At 42.4% G+C, this 23,041-nt stretch overlaps 1 protein-coding gene across 1 annotated transcript in view; it reads left to right on the plus strand.

Moving 5' to 3' along the window:
* LOC308298111 (trafficking protein particle complex subunit 14-like) overlaps positions 1-23,041 on the plus strand; it is a gene marked incomplete at both ends in the record, with an annotated part of 107,333 nt that overhangs the window by 7,303 nt on the left and 76,989 nt on the right. The window contains 2 exons of the mRNA XM_080741668.1: positions 16,768-16,863; positions 21,125-21,254. Coding sequence (XP_080597794.1) covers positions 16,768-16,863; positions 21,125-21,254 — 226 coding nt within the window. The remainder of the gene's footprint in view (positions 1-16,767; positions 16,864-21,124; positions 21,255-23,041) is intronic.

Raw genomic sequence — 23,041 nt, forward strand, 5'->3', positions numbered from 1 at the left:
ATGCTATCTAGCTTCATGTGTTCCTTCGAGGGAAGGGGGGTGTTACTGTAAGTGCTATGGGTTTAGGCTCACCTGAAGAGGTGAGTCTTCAGTCCATGGCGGAAGCTAGGGAGTGAGTCTGTAATTCTAAGTACGACAGGGAGTTTATTCCACAGTTTGGGGGCCAGGAGGGCAAATTGTCTAGGACGAGTGGATTTTTGTCCTGGGTTTTTTTGCGATGGTTGTAACATACAGCCATCTGATATTAAACAATATTATGAAAAGACAGATTTGCGCATTTTGGCGTATATGGCGACCAAGTGCGGTGAAATTTCATAACGTGTTTTGGCGTAAGTGACAAGCGCATGGCCTCTGTATCGTTATTACGTGTCATATCGGTGAGGTTGTATGCAGTTCCCACAGCCCTAGTTTACAGACTAGAATCTGCAGGCGTTTGTATGCCCAGAGTACAGTGTGGGAAAGCAAAGTGCTTCTTGGCTTGTGTGAATTGGATATGTTTGTTTTTTGGGCATGCTTCCAATCCCTCGCAAACAATCACACAGTCTTATTGTGGACATTATTTTCATTTCATTTCAACCTTTATTTAAGTCTCGGTAACTGACTGAGGGCTGGACCCTCTTTTTCAGCAGTGCCGAGATTACAACAATACAATAATACACAATAGTACACAATAAAACAACAATATGTGGACAAAGACAGAAACAGAGCAAATATATAACTAGAGTACATGATATAGAGAAAAGGATATGATCTCAATTAAAACAGGTACAGTTTAGATTCACCATATTTGAAATATCCGCTTTAAAACGATCCAAGGATACAAGTGAGCTATATTTGAGTGAGGCCTGTAGAGTGTTCCATGAGTTTGTGGCTCCACATTTAAAGGCTGATTTTCCAAACTCAGTTGAGGCATAATAAGGCTCAAGCATCAAATAGTCCTGTGAGCGTGTGTGATGGCCATTTGTTTTTTTCCACTCCAAAAGAGAATTTAGATAAGGTGGTAATCTCCCAATTAAACCTTTGTAAATGAATAAAAGCCAGTGCTGATCCCTCCTGGTCGCAAGAGATGGCCAGCCAACCTTATTATACAATATACAATGATGGGTATTATAACTGTCACCAGTAATAAATCTAAGGGCAGAATGATAAACCGGGTCCAGTGTTTTAAGTGTCGTAGCTGATGAATTTCTATATATAATATCACCATAGTCCAGAGCAGATAAGAACAGAGACTCAATTAGCCTCTTTCTGGTAGACCACGGAAAGCAGGATCTGTTTCTATAAAAAAAGCCCAACTTCATTCGTAAGCTTTTTGTTAAAATCTCAATGTGCATATTAAAAGTGAGTTTTTCATCCAACCAAATTCCTAGGTATTTATAATAGGGCACTCGTTCAATGGAGGTGCCATCTGAGGTGCAAAGTTGAAGGTCATGTGCATTAAAAACTCTTCCCTTAGTGAATAACATGAATTTGGTTTTATCTGCATTTAAAACCAATTTTAGTTTGAGTAGTGATTTTTGGAAAACATTAAAAGCAAGTTGCAGCATATGTACAGATTTCTGTACAGAGTCCGAGAAACAATATAAAATGGTGTCATCTGCATACAAATGAATATTACTTGCCTGTAGTGTATTTACAATATTATTAATATATATGATAAATAATATGGGACCTAAAATCGAGCCTTGGGGGACACCTTTGGAGATATGAAGAAATTCAGATTTTACAGCACCAACTTTAACACATTGATGTCTATTGGAAAGATAATTTTCAAACCACCTACATGCAGCAAGATCAAAACCAATATGCGATAGCCTTTGTAAAAGTAATGCGTGATCTACCGTGTCGAAAGCCTTTGATAAGTCAATAAAAAGAGCTGCACAAAATAGCCTATCATCAAGGGCTGAAACAATATCATTTAAAACTGATGAGGTAGCAGATACTGTACTATGCTTGGCCCGGAAACCGGACTGATAAGGACTTAAAATAGAATAATTATTTAAAAATGATTTGAGCTGATTATTCACAAGGGATTCAAAGATTTTAGCTAGACATGATAATTTAGAGATTGGACGATAATTATTAGGGTCCTTTTTATCATAACCTTTATGAAGGGGTACAACATGAGCCGTTTTCCAGACTTGGGGTATAATACCAGATGAAATGGACAAATTAAAAATATAACAAATGAATTCAGTAATTATGGGAGAGGAGACCATCAGAAGGAAGGGGTCTAGATTGTCCTCCCCAACTGATTTCTTTGGGTCTATGGAGGCTAAGGCAATAAATACCTCATTGGCATTAAAATTGTTGAAAGAAAAAGGGGTTCCTGAGGTAGGTAGAGAGCTCTCTCTGAGAGGGAGTTCTTCGCTGGCAACAGCATTGTGCAAATTGTCAGCAGCAGCGTTGCTTGTATGCAAGTTATCAAAGAGGTGGCCCGCAGCAGCAAAATGGTTATTAAAAGCTGAGCAAATTTCTTTTTCATTTGTTAAGATATCATTTCCAAGACTAAGATGAGTGGGGAGAGCATTGGAATTTTGTTTTCGGGTTGAATTTATGACCTTCCAAAATGTTTTGGGGTTTGAGTGAGTAGAGCTATTTCCAAGTAGTTCTACATAATAGTTGGATTTTGCTGTTCTCACTAGCGCAGTGCATTTATTGCGTAGCTGCCTGAAGGCCAGCCAGTGAGCGGGGTCATCCGATCGTCTGGCTATGGACCATGCTTTATTTCTTGCCTGGAATAATGAAGATAATTCATCTGTAAACCATTTATTTGATCTGTCTTTTACTCGAAAATTTTTAAAAGGGGCATGTTTATCGACCAGGAAATTAAAAGAATTAATAAAGAAATTAAGTGCAGATTCGGGATCAGGTATATGAAAAATATTAGACAAATCACTACAGTGAAGATCATGTAGGAATGCTTGTGCATTAAAATTTCTGAAATTTCTCCTGACTAAAATTTTGGGCTCAGATTTTTCTAACCTGTCATTTCTGACGCAGGCAACGGGACAATGGTCACTAACACCGAGAGGAAACACACAACTAGAGGTGTATTTGTCTGGTCTATTTGTCAGGATAAGATCAATGAGAGTCGACTTAGTGGGATTTTTAAGATTTGGTCTAGTTGGCTCAGAGATCAGTTGTGTTAATTTTAAATCTACACAGATGTCCTTTAACTTTTGTGAAACATCTGATAGATAGTCTAAATTAAAATCTCCAGTTACTAAAAGTTCTGAGTTTGAAAAGGAGGAGAGCAGTACAGCCAATAAATTGAGTGAATCTGGGGGAGCATCTGGAGGCCTATAAATCCCCACTACTGTTACAGAAAACCCAGCTTGTCCCAAATCCATCTTTAGTGCAATAAATTCAAACTGTTTTGGGACTGAAACAGACTTAAGCATGGTAACAGCAAACCTGGTTTTAATATAGATGGCAACACCACCCGCCCTACTGGCTCTGTCAGTTCTGTATATGCTATACCCATTTAAGGCAAAGTCAGAATCAGGGATGGTTTGTTTTAACCATGTTTCTGTGAGAACAAGAATGTCAGGATCAGCCTGCGATACCAAAATGTTGATATGGTCAAGTTTCCCTGTCTTACACAAACTTCTAATAGTATATTGTAGTAAGCCTAGGCCTTTCCTTAATTTAAAAGTTGCAGAATTACAAATGGAGACAGGATTTATGGTGTGATTTGGTTGTACAGTGGGGCTTAAGTTTGTGATGACAATAGGTTGGATTAAATTAGTGGCTATAACAGCGCGATTTGAGTATTGAAAATGATGTCTAATAGAGATTTTAGTAGGAATATGGAACGTGGTAGGTATAGTGAGTCTATCTGGCCACAAGGGGGAGGTAGATAATATGTTTTGAGTAAAATGGGTTGGTTGCTGTGAACCGGAATAACTTTGCGAGAGACCGGAAGTGAATACATCAACGTAAACAGAGTCAGACTGGTCAGGTCTAGTATACTGTCAATCAAATGATGATTGCGAATGAGCTGCCACTGTGCGACTTAGATTAAGTGAAAGCATTTCGCAACCACGTTTATGTGGGTGCAGGCCGTCTGGCTGATAAAAAGAGGAACGGCTCCAAAATAGAAAGAAATTAGAAATATAGCTAAAGTTATAATGGTGACATGCAGACTGAAGCCAGTAGTGCAGTGACATTATTCGGCTAAAACGGACGTTCCCGTGGGGCATAGTGGGCAGAGGTCCGGAGATAAAGATGGTCTTCCCACAGCTACCTAGAAGCTCAAAGAGCCGTTTAAAGCTACTTCTGGATATTTCAGACTGCTGGTCATTTGCTCCTGTGTGGATAATAATTTTCGTGACGGACGACGGGAGAGAGGCTAAAATGTCGGGGATTTTATCGAGGAGACGAGCTGTGGTTATACCAGGAAGACAGTGGACTATCGTGTCAACAAAGTGGACATGTCTTATATAGCGAGGCAGATAAAGTGCATATTACAGGTGAATCGTTCACTTGCGGATACAAGCACCAAAATTGGCACACATACTCCTTAGGCATTGCTCTTTTCAGAAAACCATCTGGCCAAAAAAAAAATCAAGATGGCGGCCAATTTTCATGATGGCCGCCATTGAATATACAGTAATCTTGCATTCCGCAATAAAATCCCATAGACTTGTCCTATTTGAATAATTTTGGTGTCAAATCATACATTTATCACTATGTAGAATCCAAATTTGGACCCATGGACTTACTCAATGGCTTCCTTGTACCATATATCAGTCCCGGAATCTTAATATTCTGCTAATAGTGTGGTGCGATGCGTCCAAAAAACAGCTCCCGTAGGATTTTTGTGCTAAAATTGATCTTTTTGCAGATCCTGGTTCTATAGAGTCCAAACTATGAGAAAATGATGGGTGTCAACTTTTCCGGACCCCCACCCCCTTTCTGGGGGTCATCTAGTTTGGGACCTGCATGCCAGAACAGTACGCCAGCCAGTTAATGTCCAATTTTCTTAATATTAGGGTTGTTTTGTAGGTTTTAAAACATTCTGAGTTCATTTATTACACTTTTGAAGCAGCCAGAATAAGCTTTCTGACTTTTGGTTGGGGTGTTTCCTCACCTGGGACCCCCCCAGATGGACCCCTGAGCCTATCTCAGTACTCGCTCTGCTCCTGCTCCAGAACAATGTCATATTAGATCATAATTGAAGCATAAACTTTTTTTCTGAAAACAAAAAAAAAGTAGTAACAAATACCAGGGGTCTTCCACAGGGGCTTCGGGACCCCTGGGGGTCCTCGGAGTTACTACCTAGTGTGATAAGAAGTGTACTTCTAAGGATTTCTTTGCTAAAATGTATTTTTTTACTGCTTTGGCATTTATAGGGACCAAACTGTCAGAAAATGATGGGTGTCAGATTTTCCTGACCCCAGCCCCCTTTCTGGGGGGTCATCTATGTTAGGACCTCGCAGAACAGTATGTCAGCCAGTTAATGTCCAATTCTCATAATATTAGAGTTGTTTTGAAGGTTTTAAAACATTCTAAGTTCATATATTGCACTTTTGAAGCAGCCAGAATAACCTTTATGACTTTTGGTGGGGGTCTCTCCTCACCTGGGACCCCCGGAATGACCCCTGAGCCTATCTCAGTACAGTCCTTGCTCTGCTCCTGCTCCAGAACAATTAGATCATACTTGAAGCATAAAAGCTTTTGTACCTGTACCTGGGCTCTGTAGCTAATACCAGGGGTCTTCCACAGGGTCCGGGACCCCCAGGTGTCCTCAGCGTTACTACAGGGGGCCATCCAAACGGCTGTTTACCCATATATGGAGACCCCCTGGTACCCATATATGGAGGTCCATGTACTGTATATGGAGATATGCTGTGAGAGCCCAAACATGCTTACTCAGTTATTTGTTATGTGAAAGTACTATGATGTCCATGACAACTGACAACATACCCTTTTATGCCCATACATGGAGATCCCTGTCTGTAGAACCAGTAACACAGATATGGGCTGTCTTGGCCATCTGTCTTGGCCATATATGGATTCTGTTAGTGTGGTATGTGGCCAATGTGTCCTCCATATATGGGCATTCCCATATGAAGTCCTGTTAGATATGGGCTTAATATTGAAGACATCAGGGAACTCCATATATGGACCTTGTCATACATCTTGAATCTATGACCTCAGCATCAAAGGCTGGATTGGGGTATGTCCCTGTGACAAACTATTATCATGTCCACTAGGGGTACTTAATGTACATCAAGCAGCCTCACAGAAACAGGACATAGACTCCTGCCCTATGAGCCTCAGGGCTGGGCAGTGGGTTGCCTTTGGCCAAAGACAGAACTTAAAGTGGATTCTGTTCATGACCTGTGTTGCACTCTTGCAGAAAAGAGCAAAGGGATGCTCTTCTTCCATGCCTTCACTGGCTGCGATGTTGTTTCAGCATTCCGCGTAAAGGGGAAGAAGTCTGCGTGGCAAACCTGGAATGTTTGTGATGAGGCTTCTGGTGTCTTCAGCAAACTCAGCCATTACCCACCTGTAGTGGATGATGAAGACCTGAAAACCTTGGAGAAGTTTGTGGTCATGATGTACGACCGATCCAGCACAGCTGAAGGTGTCAATGATGCGAGGTTGGACTTGTTTGCTCGGAAGCAGAGGTCATACGAAGCCATTCCTCCAACGCAAGCAGCACTGAAGCAACATGTGAAGCGCGCTTCCTATCAAGCGGCCTGCATCTGGAGTCAGTCAACAGTATGTCAACCAGAAATGCAGACTCCTGACAACTGGGGCTGGACCAAGAAAGGAGATCTGTGGCAGATTGATTGGACTGAGCTCCCACCCATTGCAGAGAGTTGCCAGCAGCTGACCAAGTGTGGATGCAAGTTGGAATGCTGCAGTCGATGCAAATGCTACCACTTTGGTCTGACCTGCACGGCACTGTGCAGCTGCAGGTGCGAGGTTTAGAAGCGTTGTAGTATAGGCCTACTATACTATTGTACTATACTGCCTAGGCCCTAGAAAAAAAAAAGAAAAGACAAAAAAAAAACTACCTCCTGCCTCGACGGGATCATCACCTTATCGTGGTGAGGCAGTTTGCGTGTCTCCATGACCCCCAGAGCTATGTCGGCAGGAGTCTTGTACTCCTGTACTCCTGGCAGGGTTACCCAAGTCGAAAAGGTCGAAGAATAGAGACTAGACAAAGAGTGATCCCACGGCGCTATTATATCTACCATGCATTTTAGCCGCGTCAGCCGCTGTGCATTGAAATCCGCTCTGTCCCCCCCCCCCCCCCCCCCCCACACACACACACACACACACACACACACACACACACACACATACACATACACACTATAAACCTCTAACAATACTAAGATATACACTACCACCCATTTTATCCGAGTCAGACATAACACAAACCTCTAATTTAGCAGAATATTAGGATTCCGGGACTGATATATGGTACAAGGAAGCCAGTGAGTAAGTCCATGGGTCCAAATTTGGATTCTACATAGTGAAAAATGTATGATTTGACACCAAGATCATTCAAATAGGACAGGTCTATGGTATTTTATGGCGGCCATCTTGAAAAATGGCCGCCATCTTGAAATTTGATTTGGCCAGATGGTTTTATGAAAAGAGCAATCCCTAAGGAGTATGTGTGCCAATTTTGGTGCTTGTATCCGCAAGTGAACGATTATTTCTGTTATCTGCCCGGCTAATGCTATCTCCGATGATTGCCGTGGATGGGGGCTTTGGAACGGGTGGCGCAGGGGGGGCTTCAGATGGAGTATTGTTCTGTGTGGGACGGGGGGATGATCTAGATTGTGATCGGTGGGAAGCGTGAACCTCCGCTTCCCTACGTTTAACAGCCCCTTTGACCAGATTGTGGCGGTCCTTTTTCCTACCAGAACCAGCCAACCTGGACTTTACGGAGGACCCATGCGAGCCACCACACGGATCAACCTGGGGCGTTACGTGGACAGTTGGATCCAGGGCAGAAAAAAAATTTTTGGTAGCGAGCAGAGGGACTTGGGGTAAATTATGGGGACATTTTCAGTACATCTGTGAGAGTTATATCGAGGCAAAAATAAAGTACGGTTTGTGTTCCTTAGACAGACCGCGCTGTGTCATGTAATTGGATGGGACAATATGAAAATTTCATATCACGATTATTCGCGATTTACGATATCACCATAATGAAAATCCATTATGCTGGGTGGGGCAGAACATTTGCCAAAAAATTGCAGATCTACAAGCCCACAACGCGTCACGTTGTGACGTGTTGTGAGCTTGTAGATCGGCTATTTTTTGGCAAAGAGATTTGGTAGAGAGTGAAAAAAAGACTGTATCAAGTATGTATATTATAAGCACCTTTTACCAATTATAGAGGGTTTAAGTGGTACCGGATATGCAGCTCGGCACATAAAAGGTGAATTGATCCCAGTGCATGATGGAGGACAATATCACGATAAATTAAATCTCCACAATACGATTATCATGAGTGTTTTTTTATCACGATAAACGATAATATTGCTTAACGCCCCATCCCTATGTGAGAGTTATATCGAGGCAAAAGGCCTTTTCTTAGTAAACCACGGTTTGTGTTCCTTAGACAGACAGCGCTGTGTCATGTAATTGGAGGGTCACTTAAGCACCAGTAGCCAGTTTTAAACACAACCACAAACCACCAGCTTTCTCTGTTCTTCAGCACTGCTTGACCACTGAAGTTGAACACATGGGCTGCCTTTATATTGTGCTTTGTTTTTGGGCCACACAGATGTTCTTTACAACTGTCGTTAGGGATGGGTATCATTCACTTTTTAATCGATACGATACATTTTTCGATACCTGGGAATCGATACGATACCTTTTTCGATACCATTTTCGATACTTTTTATTTATTATTATTATTATAATTATTATTTGCCTTTTTCTATGGGCTATTTTATAGACGTTGGATCATTATCATAATAATAAACATTATAGGCTATTCTCGGCTATTTTCACAGTAACGAGTGTAGCCTACTAAAGCAGTCATTAAACTTTCAGTAGCCCAACTGTTACAGATGTGACCGGCAAGGGGTGCATTCAAAAGTATCGAAACAAGGTATTGTTCGTTTTTATGTGAACCGATACTCGATAGTATCGACGTCAGTGAATCGATACCATTAACCCATTCAGGCCGGGTACACATTTTAGTGTATGGGAGGGGGCTTACAGTACATGTACAGTATGTATCAACATATTTGTTTTTGTAGGCTAATTTCTGATTTGGGCCTAACTATAGGTTATTAGGCCTAAATGGGTTAAAAGTATTGCCGACGATACCCAACCCTAACTGTCGTACAATGAAGTTTGTAGGACAGGGGTCTTCAACGTTTTTATTTTATTTATTTTTTTATGCCAAGGACCCCTTAGCTGAGAGGGAGATGAAGCAGGGACCCAAAGATGTTGAATTCATCTTAAGGGCCCAGTTCACCTCTCGGACAGCCAGATCTTATATTATTGTTGTGTGGGACATGATCAACACAATCCTGAGTTATTTTTGTTGTGTTCAATCTGTGTTTTGAGATATTTTAGTAACGGGAAATTTCAGTCTCTATCATACATCTGTGAGTTCTATCGAGGCAAAAGGCTGTTCTTAGCAAACCACGGTTTGTAGAAGTGTGTGTTCCTTAGACCGACAGCGCTGTGTCATGTGATTGGATGGTCACTTGCACGCCAGTAACCAGTTTTAAACACAACCACGAAACCACCAGCTTTCTCTGTTCTTCAGCACCACCGAAGTTGAACACATGGGCTGTCTTTATTTAGTGCATTTCGTTTTTGGTCTTATTGACACAGATGCGCTTTACAATGCGGTGCTGCAAGGCAGTATTTGTCGCACAATAAAAGTATGTAGGACAGGGGTGCATCTAGGCCAGGGGTTTTCAAACTTTTTTGACTCAGGGCACCCCTATAAATAACCTTTTCATCCACAGCACCCCTGAGTTACACTGTTATTTTTTAGAATCTTACATCGTATTGGAGAAATATACGTTTCCATCCAGAACTGACTGAAAATAACGTTATACTTGACGCCACTTGAACCCCAGCATGCCTATTCTGGGGGGAAGGTTCACCAAAAAGAGCCGATCTACAAGCTCACAACGCGTCACAACGTGACACGTTGTGAGCTTGTAGATCGGCTATTTTGGGTGATTGAGAGTTGCAGTTGTCGTAGATAGAAAAAGAACTCATCATGATGAGTTCTTTTGCACTGTACTTGCAAGTACAGTGCAAATCAGGTCTGTTTTACTAAGCATAGTCAAGTGATATTGATTTAGTGATATTGATGAATTTCAAATATTATCAAATTATCTCGCGGCACCCCTGGACTGGCATCACGGCACCCCAGGGTGCCCCGTCACCCACTTTGAAAACCCCTGATCTAGGCAGATGGGCACCCAGCCCACCCTAGAGGTTGCTTTTGCCTGAGGTTTCTTTCCAGTAAGGGGGAGTTTTTCCTTTCCACCATCGTAAAATGCTTGGTTCAGTGGTGGAGAGGACAACAATTGTCTCTTGTTGTAACTCTGCACTATAGTTAGTTTAATTTAATGGAGGTGGCAGTGGCACAGGAGGTAGAGCGGCTGCTTTGGAAACGGACCTGGGGTTTCCCAGTTTGATCCCTGGCAGGGCTGTCACAATTATTACATAATCGTCTATTATTTGAGGTAATCGCAATTATTTTGCATAATCGTCATAATCGTTTCCATGTTTAGAAATGTTAATATAGTTACAAACACTTTCAAAAAGTAGTGGACATAGCAGATCTACAAGCTCACAACGCGTCGCATCGCCTCGTAGATTGGCTATTTCCACTATCAATGTTATTAAGTATAAAGTTGTCAAATATGTCAGTAGTGTCTTTGTATATTTAAGTTACGTGTCATGATTGCTATGTGCAACTTCAAAGCCTAAAAGCCAAACAGAAATGTAATTGTCAACGACAAAAATACATAACATAAATCGTTAATCGCAATTATTTGAGTGACAATTAATCGCCATGTAAAATGTCATAATCGTGACAGCCCTAATCCCTGGCTCCCCCATTGTTCCTGTCGAAGTGTATTTGAGCAATACACTGAACCCTCTAACTCAGGGGTGGGCAACTTTGATGATGGTGAGGGCCACTATGTTTCCACCTTCATTGCGACCGTAGGTCGCATTTACTACCAAAACCTCCACAGGCTGTCTGTCAGTGAGTGAGTCAGTCACACTTTTGCCCTGCTCATATCTCCACAACCGTTGCCCCCACCCATGCCAAATTTTGCACACACACTCCTTGACTGCCAAACTACAACCTCCAAGGACCCCCGGAGCCCCAGGGACCCCCAGGTCCCTGGGGGACCCCCAGATGTAAAAAATGACCAAATGTGCTCACACGTCACACGTCACACTTTTTCCCTGCTTATATCTCCGCACCCGTTGACCCCATCCATGCCAGATTTTACACACACACTCCTTGCCTGCCAAACTACAACCTCCAAGGACCCCCGGAGCCCCAGGGACCCCCAGGTCCCTGGGGGACCCCCAGATGTAAAAAATGACCAAATGTGCAAAAATGACCAAATGACCACCCCAACGGGGCTGCTCACGGGGAATTCCCGGGGACCACCGACTCCTGGTGCTCCAGAACGGATGCAAAGGTGGTGGCGCCCCCAGTGGAGGACCCCCTGCCACTGCAGCGCACATAAAATGCCTTAACTCGGGCTCGGAGCGTCCGGGAGAGCCGGGGCCGGTACCTATTCGTCCGCCAAGGCAACGCGGAGACCCCACCCCTCATTTCTCACATGGCCCTATTCTAGCGCCACCTTCAGGCCGATTTTTAAAAAACATTTTTGGACACTGCTCCTACAGTTTTTGCCCTAAAATCACGAATATCACTACACAGCATGTCTACACTCATGTCATCAACATGGATCAGGAAGATTTTGGAAAAACAAATTTTTGCCCTATTTGTGGAGATAAGCCACCTACGGTCGCTTATCTCCCGATTAGGGAGTCTTACTGGTAGTTAAAGTGTCAATACTGCAATGCAGAAGTAAAAGTCTGGAATTCAACATTTACCTTGAGTAAAAGTACAAAAGTATTGGAATCAATCAATTTTCAAATGTATAAACTGTATACAAATCTTGAGAAAATAGCAGATCTACAAGCTCACAATGCGTCGTTGTGAACTTGTAGATTGACAGTTTTTTTGTCAAAGAGATTGAAAAAGAGAGTGAAAAAAAAGTCTCTATCAAGTACATTATTTCTACGTCTGTTTACCAAAATGGTACCGGATATGCAGCTCGGCAAATAAAAGGTGAATTGATTCCGGTGCATGACAGAGGATAATTTCACGATAAGTTAAATCTCCATGATACGATTATCGTGAGTGTTTTTTATCACGTCCCATCCCTACTCCTCTAGCGGGCTTTGTTTTCTGGTTCTTTAGTTCTGAGGCTGGTCTAACCTCTGCCACAGGCTGGCTGCTGCCCTGCAGGAGACTAATGAAAAGGATGTTTGTCTTGCAGATCCTCTCCTCTCCTTGGATTGTTTGTTCTCAGCGGGGCCAGCGTCTGGGTCTCCTGGTTCCTCTCTCTCTCTCTCTCTCTCTCTCTCTCTCTCTCTCTCTCTCTCTCTCTCTCTCTCTCTCTCTCTCTCACACTCTCGCTCTTTCGCTCTTTCGCTCGCTGGCACTAATCGTCTGTAGGGATGGGACCATAAGAACATTTCATATCACGATTATCGTGGCAAAAGAAATCGCAGTTTACGATATTATCGCGATAATCAAAATCCATTAATCTGGAGCAGAACATTTGCCAAAAAATAGCAGATCTACAGGCTTGAAGATCGGCAATTTTTTGGCAAAGCCATTTCATAGAGAGTGAAAAAAAGACTGTATCAAGTACGTATATTAAAAGTACCTTTTACCAATTATAGAGGGTTTAAGTGGTACCGGATATGCAGCTCTGCAGATAAAAGGTGAATTGATCCCAGTGCATGACGGAGGACGATATCACAATATGTTATATCTCCACGATACGATTATCGTGAGTGTTTTTTTATCACGATAAACGATAATACCGCTTATCGTCCCATCCCTAATCGTCTGTGGGCGGAAACCTCATGTACAGAACTGTTCGTTTTCAGGATTTCATGCGCCAGTTAGTTCTCAAACGTTGTCATGCGAAGGAAGGACAATTGATGCAGTGTGTGGCCCGGACCCCTGTTTCAGGAAATTTGGTTTTGTCAGAAGATTTTTGTAAAAAAAAAAAAATGAAAGAAAACTAATCTAAATTATTCAACATTTTCTAAACATTTTATGTTTTTCAAAAAACGTTCAAAGATAGCAGGACTGGTGTACAAGCTTGTACATCTGCGGTTGGATATTCCATATCCTAGGGGTTCTTCATGATTCTGAATTCCATATCCAACGTAAGTGGATCAAGTGGTTAAAATGATTGCGACGCTATGACAACGACCTTTCCTGGGCATCATGTGGGGACCCACCAGGGGATACCGACCCACAGGTTGAGAACCCATGTCCTATCGCAGCAATCGATATAATATCAAGCCTTACCACGGAGATCTTCATGGACCTTCTTTTCTGTCGTTTCTAACACTGATGCACTAGGGCAGGGGCTGGCAACTTGGATGATGGAGAGGGCTATATTGTAGTAGTCAGGGACCCAGTCCCTGATAATGGGAGAGGACATGTGATGTTCTGCCGTACTTTTTATTTCTGTTTTATATATTAGTTTGGTCATTAAGGTCCACAGAATGAGAGGCCTGCTCTGCCGGAAACATCGCAAAAAAAAGGTTATGGCCATTTGTACAGTATATTCACTGTCCCATCGACTTCACTATAGGGCCTACAGGAAAAGAATACAACAAATAAATGTGCTTTAAGTAGCATGTGAGGGGTCAAACTAGGGGTTCTTCATGATTCTGAATCCATTGCAAGCATTTGTTTTGCATGAAAAACATTCCTTGGGCTAAATTTTGGCCCCCCAAATTTTTAAAAAGTGATGAGAAATATTCACTTTTCACAGGTTTGGGGGGCCGATATTTTGCCCTAGGAATGTTTTTCATGCAAAACAAATGTTTGCAATGGATTCAGAATCATGAAGAACCCCTAGTTTGACCCCTCACATGCTATTTTCTTTTTAAAATATTTTTCTTTTCCTGTATAGTGAAGTCGATGGGACAGTGAATATACCAATGGCCATAACATTTTTTCGCGATGTTTCCGGCAGAGCAGGCCTCTCATTCTGTGGACCTTAACTCTTATACCGCTTTGGACGTTCCTGTTCGCCCCAATTCCCAAGAGACCTCCGCGCCAATACGGCGCTCGTTCGCGTTCGTTCATTTACCTTGTTGAAGCTGATGAGGGGTCGCGCCGCCGTGTACTGTAAACACATTTTCCGCGGTGATGGTGTAAAAAATCCATTATGCGTTAACATCAACGGAGACCAATTCACTTCCTTGTTGATTTCTCTGGCTGTGAGGCTCTGTGGCCAGTGACTGGTCTGAATGCACGTAACAGGCAAATCACATTCATTCTCAGCATGACGCCGCCCTCTGCTGCCTGGCAGACCAAAGTGCACTATTGCACAATCAAAAAAAAAATAATAATAAAATAAATAAATGTCTATCTATCTACTATAACGTCGCAAAGGTAAGCCGCTTTTTGATGGCACCAGACCCAATAAATAAATAAATAATCTGGCAGTAGGAGAGTTAATGACCAAACTAATAGATAAAACAGAAATAAAAAGTACGGCAAGACATCACAGCCCCGATACCGGCCTATTTGCTCTACTCGTACTCGTCCGATATTGCTCACGGCAGCGCCAGATACCATTTTGTTTCATAAATATGTTGGTAACAACATATCAAAAGTCCTAAGACACAGTTTTGTGTCTGTTAGTTCAACTAATGAACAGTGCTTTCACCTTCTCTCACTATTGGCATGACAACATAATTATTTAAAGCATTTTTTTGGAGCGCCACACACTATTTAAGCCTACTATACTATACTCCCTACTATATTGTCACACTCACGCCTGCATACAGTAAAAAAAATTGCAAAAATAGACGATCTACAAGCTCAAAACGCGTTGCAGTGTGACACGTTTTTTTGTGCTATGTTTGAATTGGAATCCTGAAAAGTAGAATTTTTATTTCATTTCAAATGCCTTTATGTTCTTATGTTAAACACTTAGCGCCGAGCGAGCCAGATTTCAATATGAATCTGCGCTTATAACGCCAGGAAATAGCTATATTGAATCCCCAAAATCACATTACTTAAACAGGTACACGTGCCTGCGGATGCCACAAGATGACCACTAGAGTGAGCCATAGCTCATAGACTTTCCATGGTCCCATGTTAAGTCAGAATAAAAAACAAGGTTCATGACATAACAGGATGGTACAATGACATGCTCTCCAGTGACATTCAATGGACAGGCCGCGGGCCGCCATTTGAGCTCAATACTGCTCAATTCGTGCTTGATCGTCTCAAACCGCCATTGGTATGGGCATCGGAACGTATATAGATGCCACACAGAAAGTTTCCGAATCAAAATCCGACCTAGTGAAGCTACGTGAGGGTCGGATGGTTTGCATTGAGCCTAGCGGCTAACAGAGGCCTACGTAAACAGGAAGCTATGGCTTAAAGGTGACGTCATAATCGTATCCTTTTTTTTCACGGTTTTCATCTGTATGCTAGTCGAAGGTAAGCTAACCGTTCCGCTCCGTCTATCAACCCAAATTAAAAGCTTAAACAATGCTTTTATATAAAAGTCGCTCCGAGTCGCTCGGCACTAAACGCCATCATTAGTTAGTCGCCCCGAAAGTCGCTCTGCGCTAAGTGAGTTAACTTTATGAACATAAATAGAAATACATTGGACATAAAAAAGACTAGTACTAGTCATAAAGCTACTAATATAGACAGGGTTCCCACGGTCATGAAATTCCGGGAAAATATGTTGAAATTAGAAAAATATTTTTCCAGTACTGCAAAGGTTTTGGAATTGATCAAGGGTCCTGTAAAAAATAGCTATGCATTGTCTTTGGTTATTGATTTTGTTAATACCTGTTTGTTAATGACAAATTAAACATTGGCCAAATTGTCAAATATTAGAGACAGAAATTGTGAAAATAGCCGATCTACATGCTCACAACGCCTTGTGAGGATGTAGATCTGCTATTTTCACAATAGAAACGTGTTATATACATAATTCCTCAACTCTTAGTGCTCGTCAGGGTGCCGGGTCCCCAGTTAAAATATGATTATTTCGGGGGTCGCAGCCTGAAAAGGTTGAGAACCACTGGCATACACTACCTGTCTTTGGGCATTGCGCGTAGGAGTAAGCGATTATTGTTATATAGTCCTGGAAATTGGGTTAAATATTCTGGAAAGGTTTTGGAAAAGCTTTGGAAATTAATTGGTAAAAACGTGTGGGAACCCTGTATAGACTGAAGTAATTTAAGCGGCTCATGTTTGCATGATTGGAATTGTAACAGCTGAAATCAATTATATATCAGCATTCCGATATTAACCTGCGGGCCGCATTAAGTGAAGCGTTCTCAAACATCACACTTTGACTCTGCATAAAAGTCAGCCAAAGTGAAGAACGAATCTGCAAATCTATCCACTGCTTATTATTCTAATTTCTTTCCATTTCTCTGTATGGTGTTGCTCTGTCTCTGACCTGCTGTCCTCCTCTCTCTCTCTCCCTCTCCCCCTCGCAGGCTCCCCTGGAGCAGCCGGTGGTGCTGGTTGATGAGGTGGTCTTCCCGCTGACCGTCTCTCTGGACAAGCTGCCCGTCAGCACAGCGAAAGCCAAGGTCAGAGAGGTCACACCATGCTCTGTGTGTGTGTGTGTGTGTGTGTGTGTGTGTGTGTGTGTGTGTGTGTGTGTGTGTGTGTGTGTGTGTGTGTGTGTGTGTGTGTGTGTGTGTGTGTGTGTGTGTGTGTGTGTGTGGACGCGTGCCACTTTTTCCTCAAGACGTCCCCAGATGTCTTAAGGATCTGAAGATCTGACATCACTGATGTCACAGTGATGTCACAGTGATGTGTCAGGTGTTAGAGCTGTGACCGTTCACATACTAAACTACGGTCGCAATTATTCCAGCTCCAGTTTTGTCTGCTCATCTCTCTCTGTCATCACTTCCAATTCTGCTTGTTTAATCTGTATCCTGAATGGGTTCTCTGATATTATATATAGAATTGGTATTGTGACCTAAACATTTATTTTCTGTTGAGCTGGAGAGACAGAGAGACTCCTCCCGTTACTGAACAAATACTCTATGAGGGATTGTAGATCTGATTTTCTTTTTTGAGCGGTGGTAAACCGCTCCATAGAGTGGCTGTGCGTGTGTCTGTAGCCTTTTTCCTCAGCATTTTGCCATAGCAAAACGTGTGTGTGTAGCATAGCCTGCCATAGAGTGGCTGTGCATGTGTCTGTAGCCTTTTTCCTCAGCGTTTTGCCATAGAAAAACGTGTGTGTGTAGCATAGCCTGTACATCCTAGACTCAAATCCTAGTCTGAAGTCGTTATGCAAGCACAACCAGGGGCGATTACAGACGATGTCAATGCAAAGACGAGACGACGCACGAACGAGCCAAACGGGGCAACGTGAACGGTTGCCTCGGTAAAATCCAATCAGCGACGATGTTGTCTGGAGACGCGGAAATGTTTTGGCTGTTTGGTTTTGGGACTTAATGATGTGACATACAAAAAGTGAGATGTTGTTCGTCCAGACTCTGGACTCCAGAGATCTTGAAGTTGTGTGAATGTCAGCTTCTGTGGGGGGTATTCACAGTGACGTCATTACGTGCGCGTCCCGCATCTTAGACGCGTTCACGTTGCCTAGAGACGCATTCACGTCATTGTCCTGGGGTCCCACGGACGCATCGCCTCCATTGGAGTCCACGTTAAAATAATTTACCACGTCGCGATTTTTTTTTTTTTTTTTAAAGTCCACAGACGCCACCATTGTTCATGGGTGAAGGCATGCTACTTTACGCTACGTTAACACAAATGAAATCCGCGTAGAAAGTCTTAAAACAGACGATAGAACTAACGACAGTGTGTTTTGAACGCCATTTTGTGTGCCCGTGCATGGTCACAGAATTCAATGGGTGCCTGAGTTTTAGCGTAGCACCGGGCCGCTCTCTGACCATAGTGGCACAGCGTGTTAGGTGATACACCAAAAAGGGTTCCCCCACAGAACGTGTATGGCAAGGCACGGCGCAGAAACGTGACGTCTCTACACTGCAGCGACATGTGCATTGACAGCGAGCGGTCTCCGAAAATAACTTGAATAAAAAAAGAAACTTAAAAAGTATCCAATTAAAATATAACTTACAAATGTAAACGTTTGCTGACGGCGTCACGTGTATTTTCCGACAGGAAAATACACAGGCCTCGTCTGTTTACAATAGCATCTGCTTCAAACGTGGTTTAGTGTTACGATGTTACGATGGCGCACTCTAGTGGTCTTTTTGGTGGTGGTTTATCATCATGGCTTTGAAAACAATGAAATTATACCCTATCATGTTAATAAAATATAGCTATTTCCCGGCAGTTTTAGCGCACATCCATATTTTAAGTTCGCAGGGAATGGGTTAACCCATGGCATTTAGACCTAAGTCCGCCTGGAAAAAAGCCTTAAAGGAGTAGTTCACCCCCAAAATGACTTTTTTTCTATTGATTACTCATGCCATGGAGAGTAGAGTTCAATAATATTTTTTGGTTTTTGTCACATTCCTTAAGATAAAAATTTGATTTGAGTAAATTTACCCCCATTGATTCCGGATGGTGACCCGTTTCGAAACGGGTCACCATCCGAAATGAATGGGGGTAAATTCATTGTTATCACATTTTTGTCTTAGGAATGCGACAAAAAACTAAAAATATTATTGAACTCTACTCTCCATGGCATGAGTAATCAATAGAAAAAAAGTCATTTTGGGGGTGAACTACTCCTTTAACTCATTGAGTGCCAGCCTATCACCACTAGAGGGCGCCCAGTGACCAGAGAATAATAGAGATATGCTGGTAATGCATGCCCAAGCCCTGGAGCCCAAGCCCAAGCCCAAGCCCTACTTGCCTGAACACTTTCCTTTGTGCATGTACAGGAAGAGGATGAAGTTAGCTTGAAGTTAGCTATTGGCTACCAAGCATTTTAGAAGCCTTATTTTCGTCAACTTAGCCATGATTAAACCTTGCACACCTCATGCATGGGAAAAAAACAGAGAAGAATGAGCTCTAAAAAATCCAATGCAATCCTGGATTGCATTGGAGTGGATTTGTGCAGTTTGTTCACAGCTTTCAAACAAAAAAATCCGATTGGAAATCCGTTCAGGCATTCTTGAGATAATCGCCATTATGTTTTACATGTAATGTAAACAAAAATGGCTGCCCTGTATGTTAGATGGGGTTGTATGGGGGTGGAACATGCAAAATCGCGATTGAAATCATGTTCACCAGATTTGATGGGGTCCAAAAAAAAAAAAAAAAAAATTCAAATTTTTTTTTTTCAAATTTGTTTTTTTTTTTTTTTTTAAAAGCCGAACTTGTTCGGGATCGGCACTCTACGATACGCTAATAAAGCCGAACTAGTTCGGGATTGGCACTCAATGAGTTAAAAACCTATGGCCGATTGGAAAAATACCCCTAAAAGATTTTATGGAAAACTTCACAGAGGTGTCAACGTCTACTAAAACATTTATTTCTCAGCCTCTGTAGCAGCTAGAAACAAAATTTCAAAACTGTTTGATAGCTTACACCTTTGGCTTTCATGGGAAATTACTTGTCATGGTCCAGACCTTTATCATTTTTAAAAAAAAAATCTGCAAACTCAAAAATTTTAATAAATCTTATAAAACGTCTAATAAAAAATACATTTCTCAGCCTATGTAGCACATAGAAACATAATTAGCAAATATTTGAGACCTTACACCATAGGTCTTACACCATAGGCCACCACTTTGACAAGAAACAACAATCCACCAGCCTTTATATTGAATATTTCAATTCTTGTTGTTCCAACACAACTATGCAACATTACTTCTCTTCGCTTTCTTAATATTGCTGTGTTCACGCCCCACTCATTATGGATAGACTGTTCAAAGTCCCTGACTTTTCACCACACCATTTTTCACCATTCCACCAGATTTTATATTGACTGTGTCAATTCTTGTTTTTAGCTCCATATAACGGTAAATCTGGCGAGCGACATTTGTCATTATTATTATATGTGCGTGCGCGCGTGTGTGTGCGCCTGTGTATGTGAATGAATGAACCATATCATCATAATCATTTTATAAGTGTTATTACCTCCATAGCTGCTAATCTGTTGTTCTGGAGTTTGGGGTTGACTCTGTGCTAGCAAAGAGTAGGTCTCTGAAACTAGCCGTGTCAAAGTGCGTCCGTGAAAAGTTATCCAGTCCTCATAAAATCCATGAAACACTTCTTCATCATCGTCGTTGTTTTCAAACATATCACGTAACAATAACAATGCCAATTCCAGCGGGCCTGGTTTGCCTTTGCTCAACGCGTCTTCCATTTCGCTGCTATGAGAAGCTTCACCAGTGCAGCCCCCTCCCAAGCAGAAAAAAAAAAAACAGAATGCTTTGCGGTACTCAGGGAAGCATACGTCATCGCCTCCTGATGCATTTCATTGGCCACGAGACCGGAAAAGGGTAAAAACTACAGGAAACGCAGGAAACGCATTTTGCGTTCCCAGTCTGAAAGGTAAAACAGCATTCTGCGTTCCCGACCTGAAAGGTAAAAACGCATTTTGCGTTCCCGGTCTAAATGGGTTAATGTGAAAAAAGAACAGGAAAACTAATTATAACTTTTTTTTTAAAATATTTAAAAAATGTTGCCAAAAAGCATCGCTGGGCCTTGCAGGGTTAATTAAAGTGGTTGAAGTGACTAGAAACATATATATCTCTTCAGGTTTGAATGTACCATTACACATTAATTATAAATATGGTGTGTGTGTGTGTGTGTGTGTGTGTGTGTGTGTGTGTGTGTGTGTGTGTGTGTGTGTGTGTGTGTGTGTGTGTGTGTGTGTGTGTGCGTGCGTGTGCGTGTCAGATCATAGTAACGGTGTGGAAACAGGAGGAGCAGAAGGTGGAGGTGAAGGAACACGGCTACCTGACGGTGCTGCAGCTCAGGAGTCCCACACACACCTTCAGACACGACCTGAGCACTTTCAAGGCCCAAGGTAAAAAGCTCCGTTTGTACCAGGACTCATATCGGCACCGGCAATGTCGGCGTTAAAGGACTCGTTTAGTTTTTTACAACAAGGCTTCATATTTTAGATTGTAATTAAAGAATATAAAAGATGAGTGTTAAAATCATTTAATTTACTTCTTTCTATTGTTTTAGAGAATCTTATTTCAGTGGTTGGGGGCATGCGTACAAGTGGCTAAATATGTCATTTTACACAGAATAAGCCCATTCCCAACATACGACACAACCCTTCATGGTAAATGGTAAATGGTAAATGGTGCATTTATATAGCGCTTTTATCCAAAGCGCTTTACAGAGATTGTGCATTACATTCACCCATTCACGCACACATTCATACACCGGTGGCGGAGGAAACCATGCAAGGCACCAACCAGCTCACCGGGAGCACTGTGGGGTTCAGAGTGTTGCCCAAGGACCCTTCGACATTAACTCAGGGGGAGCCCGGATTCGAACTGGGAACCCTTCGGGAACCCTTTGTGCTCTAATAACGGTTTCTCTTCATGGTTGGATGTGACTTATGGGGGCTAGAAGTGTCACTGTAAATAGCAATACAGAAACTGCTGGCTTATTGTGTCTGAAAAGGATTGGGACAGCACTGTTGGACCAATTGGCGTGAAACTGTGCATGCACACGGGGCATGCACTAGACTAGAGGATGCCATTTTATCAGGATTCCTGCGGGAATGAAAAGTAGCGGGCATGATCACAGACCAGGAATCATCACAGACCAGTTGATCAAACCGCAGAAATAAACAGCACCAGTCACAGCTGCTGTTTTTGGTCTTGCATGTCAAAGTACACGCCCATTTCCTACTGAAGCCTGATCTACAAGCCTACATGTGGCGCGGAGGCAACGCATTGTAGTCTTGGAGATCTGCTATGTTAATCTCAGATTCCTACGGCGAATCATAAATCAGACATGAGATGCATTGCAGGACTCCGCAGCGTTTACGTTGAACTGCAGTGGAGAGAGTTGACATTTGACATTTATGATACTAGAAGCTCGGCCGCCCGAAGGGCCGAAGGGCGGCCGAACGTCTAGTCGACGCCCTGGCCAACTCGGGAACAATGTAAATAGGGGATGAATGCCCCGCCCTTTAATGCAAACCCCATTATACCTGTTGTCATAGGATCTGTTTTGACCATCTGTTTGCATGTGTCCATTTATGCCCATATATGGGGATATCTATCTGTCTACGTCCATTTTATGTCCATACATGGAGATCTCTGTAGGACCCGTTTTGACCATCTGTTTGCCTGTGTCCATGTATGCCCATATATGGAGTTTTCTGTCTGTTTGCGTCCATTTTATGCCCATATATGGAGATCTCTGTAGGACCTGTATTGACCATCTGTTTGCCTGTGTCCATTTATGCTCATATATGGAGTTATCTGTATATGTCTGTCTGCATCTATTTCATGCCCATATATGGAGATCTCTGTATCTGTTTGTCTGTGTCCCTTTATGCCCATTATGGAGATCTCTGTATCTGTCTGTGCCTCCGACTGTGTTGCAGACACAGTGCTGGTTCCCCCTTTAATGCAAACCCCATTATACCTGTTGTCATAGGACCCGTTTTGACCATTTGTTTGCCTGTGTCCATTTATGCCCATATATGGAGATATCTGTATCTGTCAAATAATTGCGATTAGACGATTATTATGTAATAATTGTGACAGCCCTAGACAGACAGATAGACGACAGACCGATGGACATGAAATAAGAGTCAAAGTGCACTGGTATAATACTCCAAAGGTG

Source organism: Nannobrachium achirus (genome assembly GCF_963921795.1).
Source record: "Nannobrachium achirus genome assembly, chromosome: 14".
Classification (NCBI taxonomy): Eukaryota; Metazoa; Chordata; class Actinopteri; order Myctophiformes; family Myctophidae; genus Nannobrachium; species Nannobrachium achirus.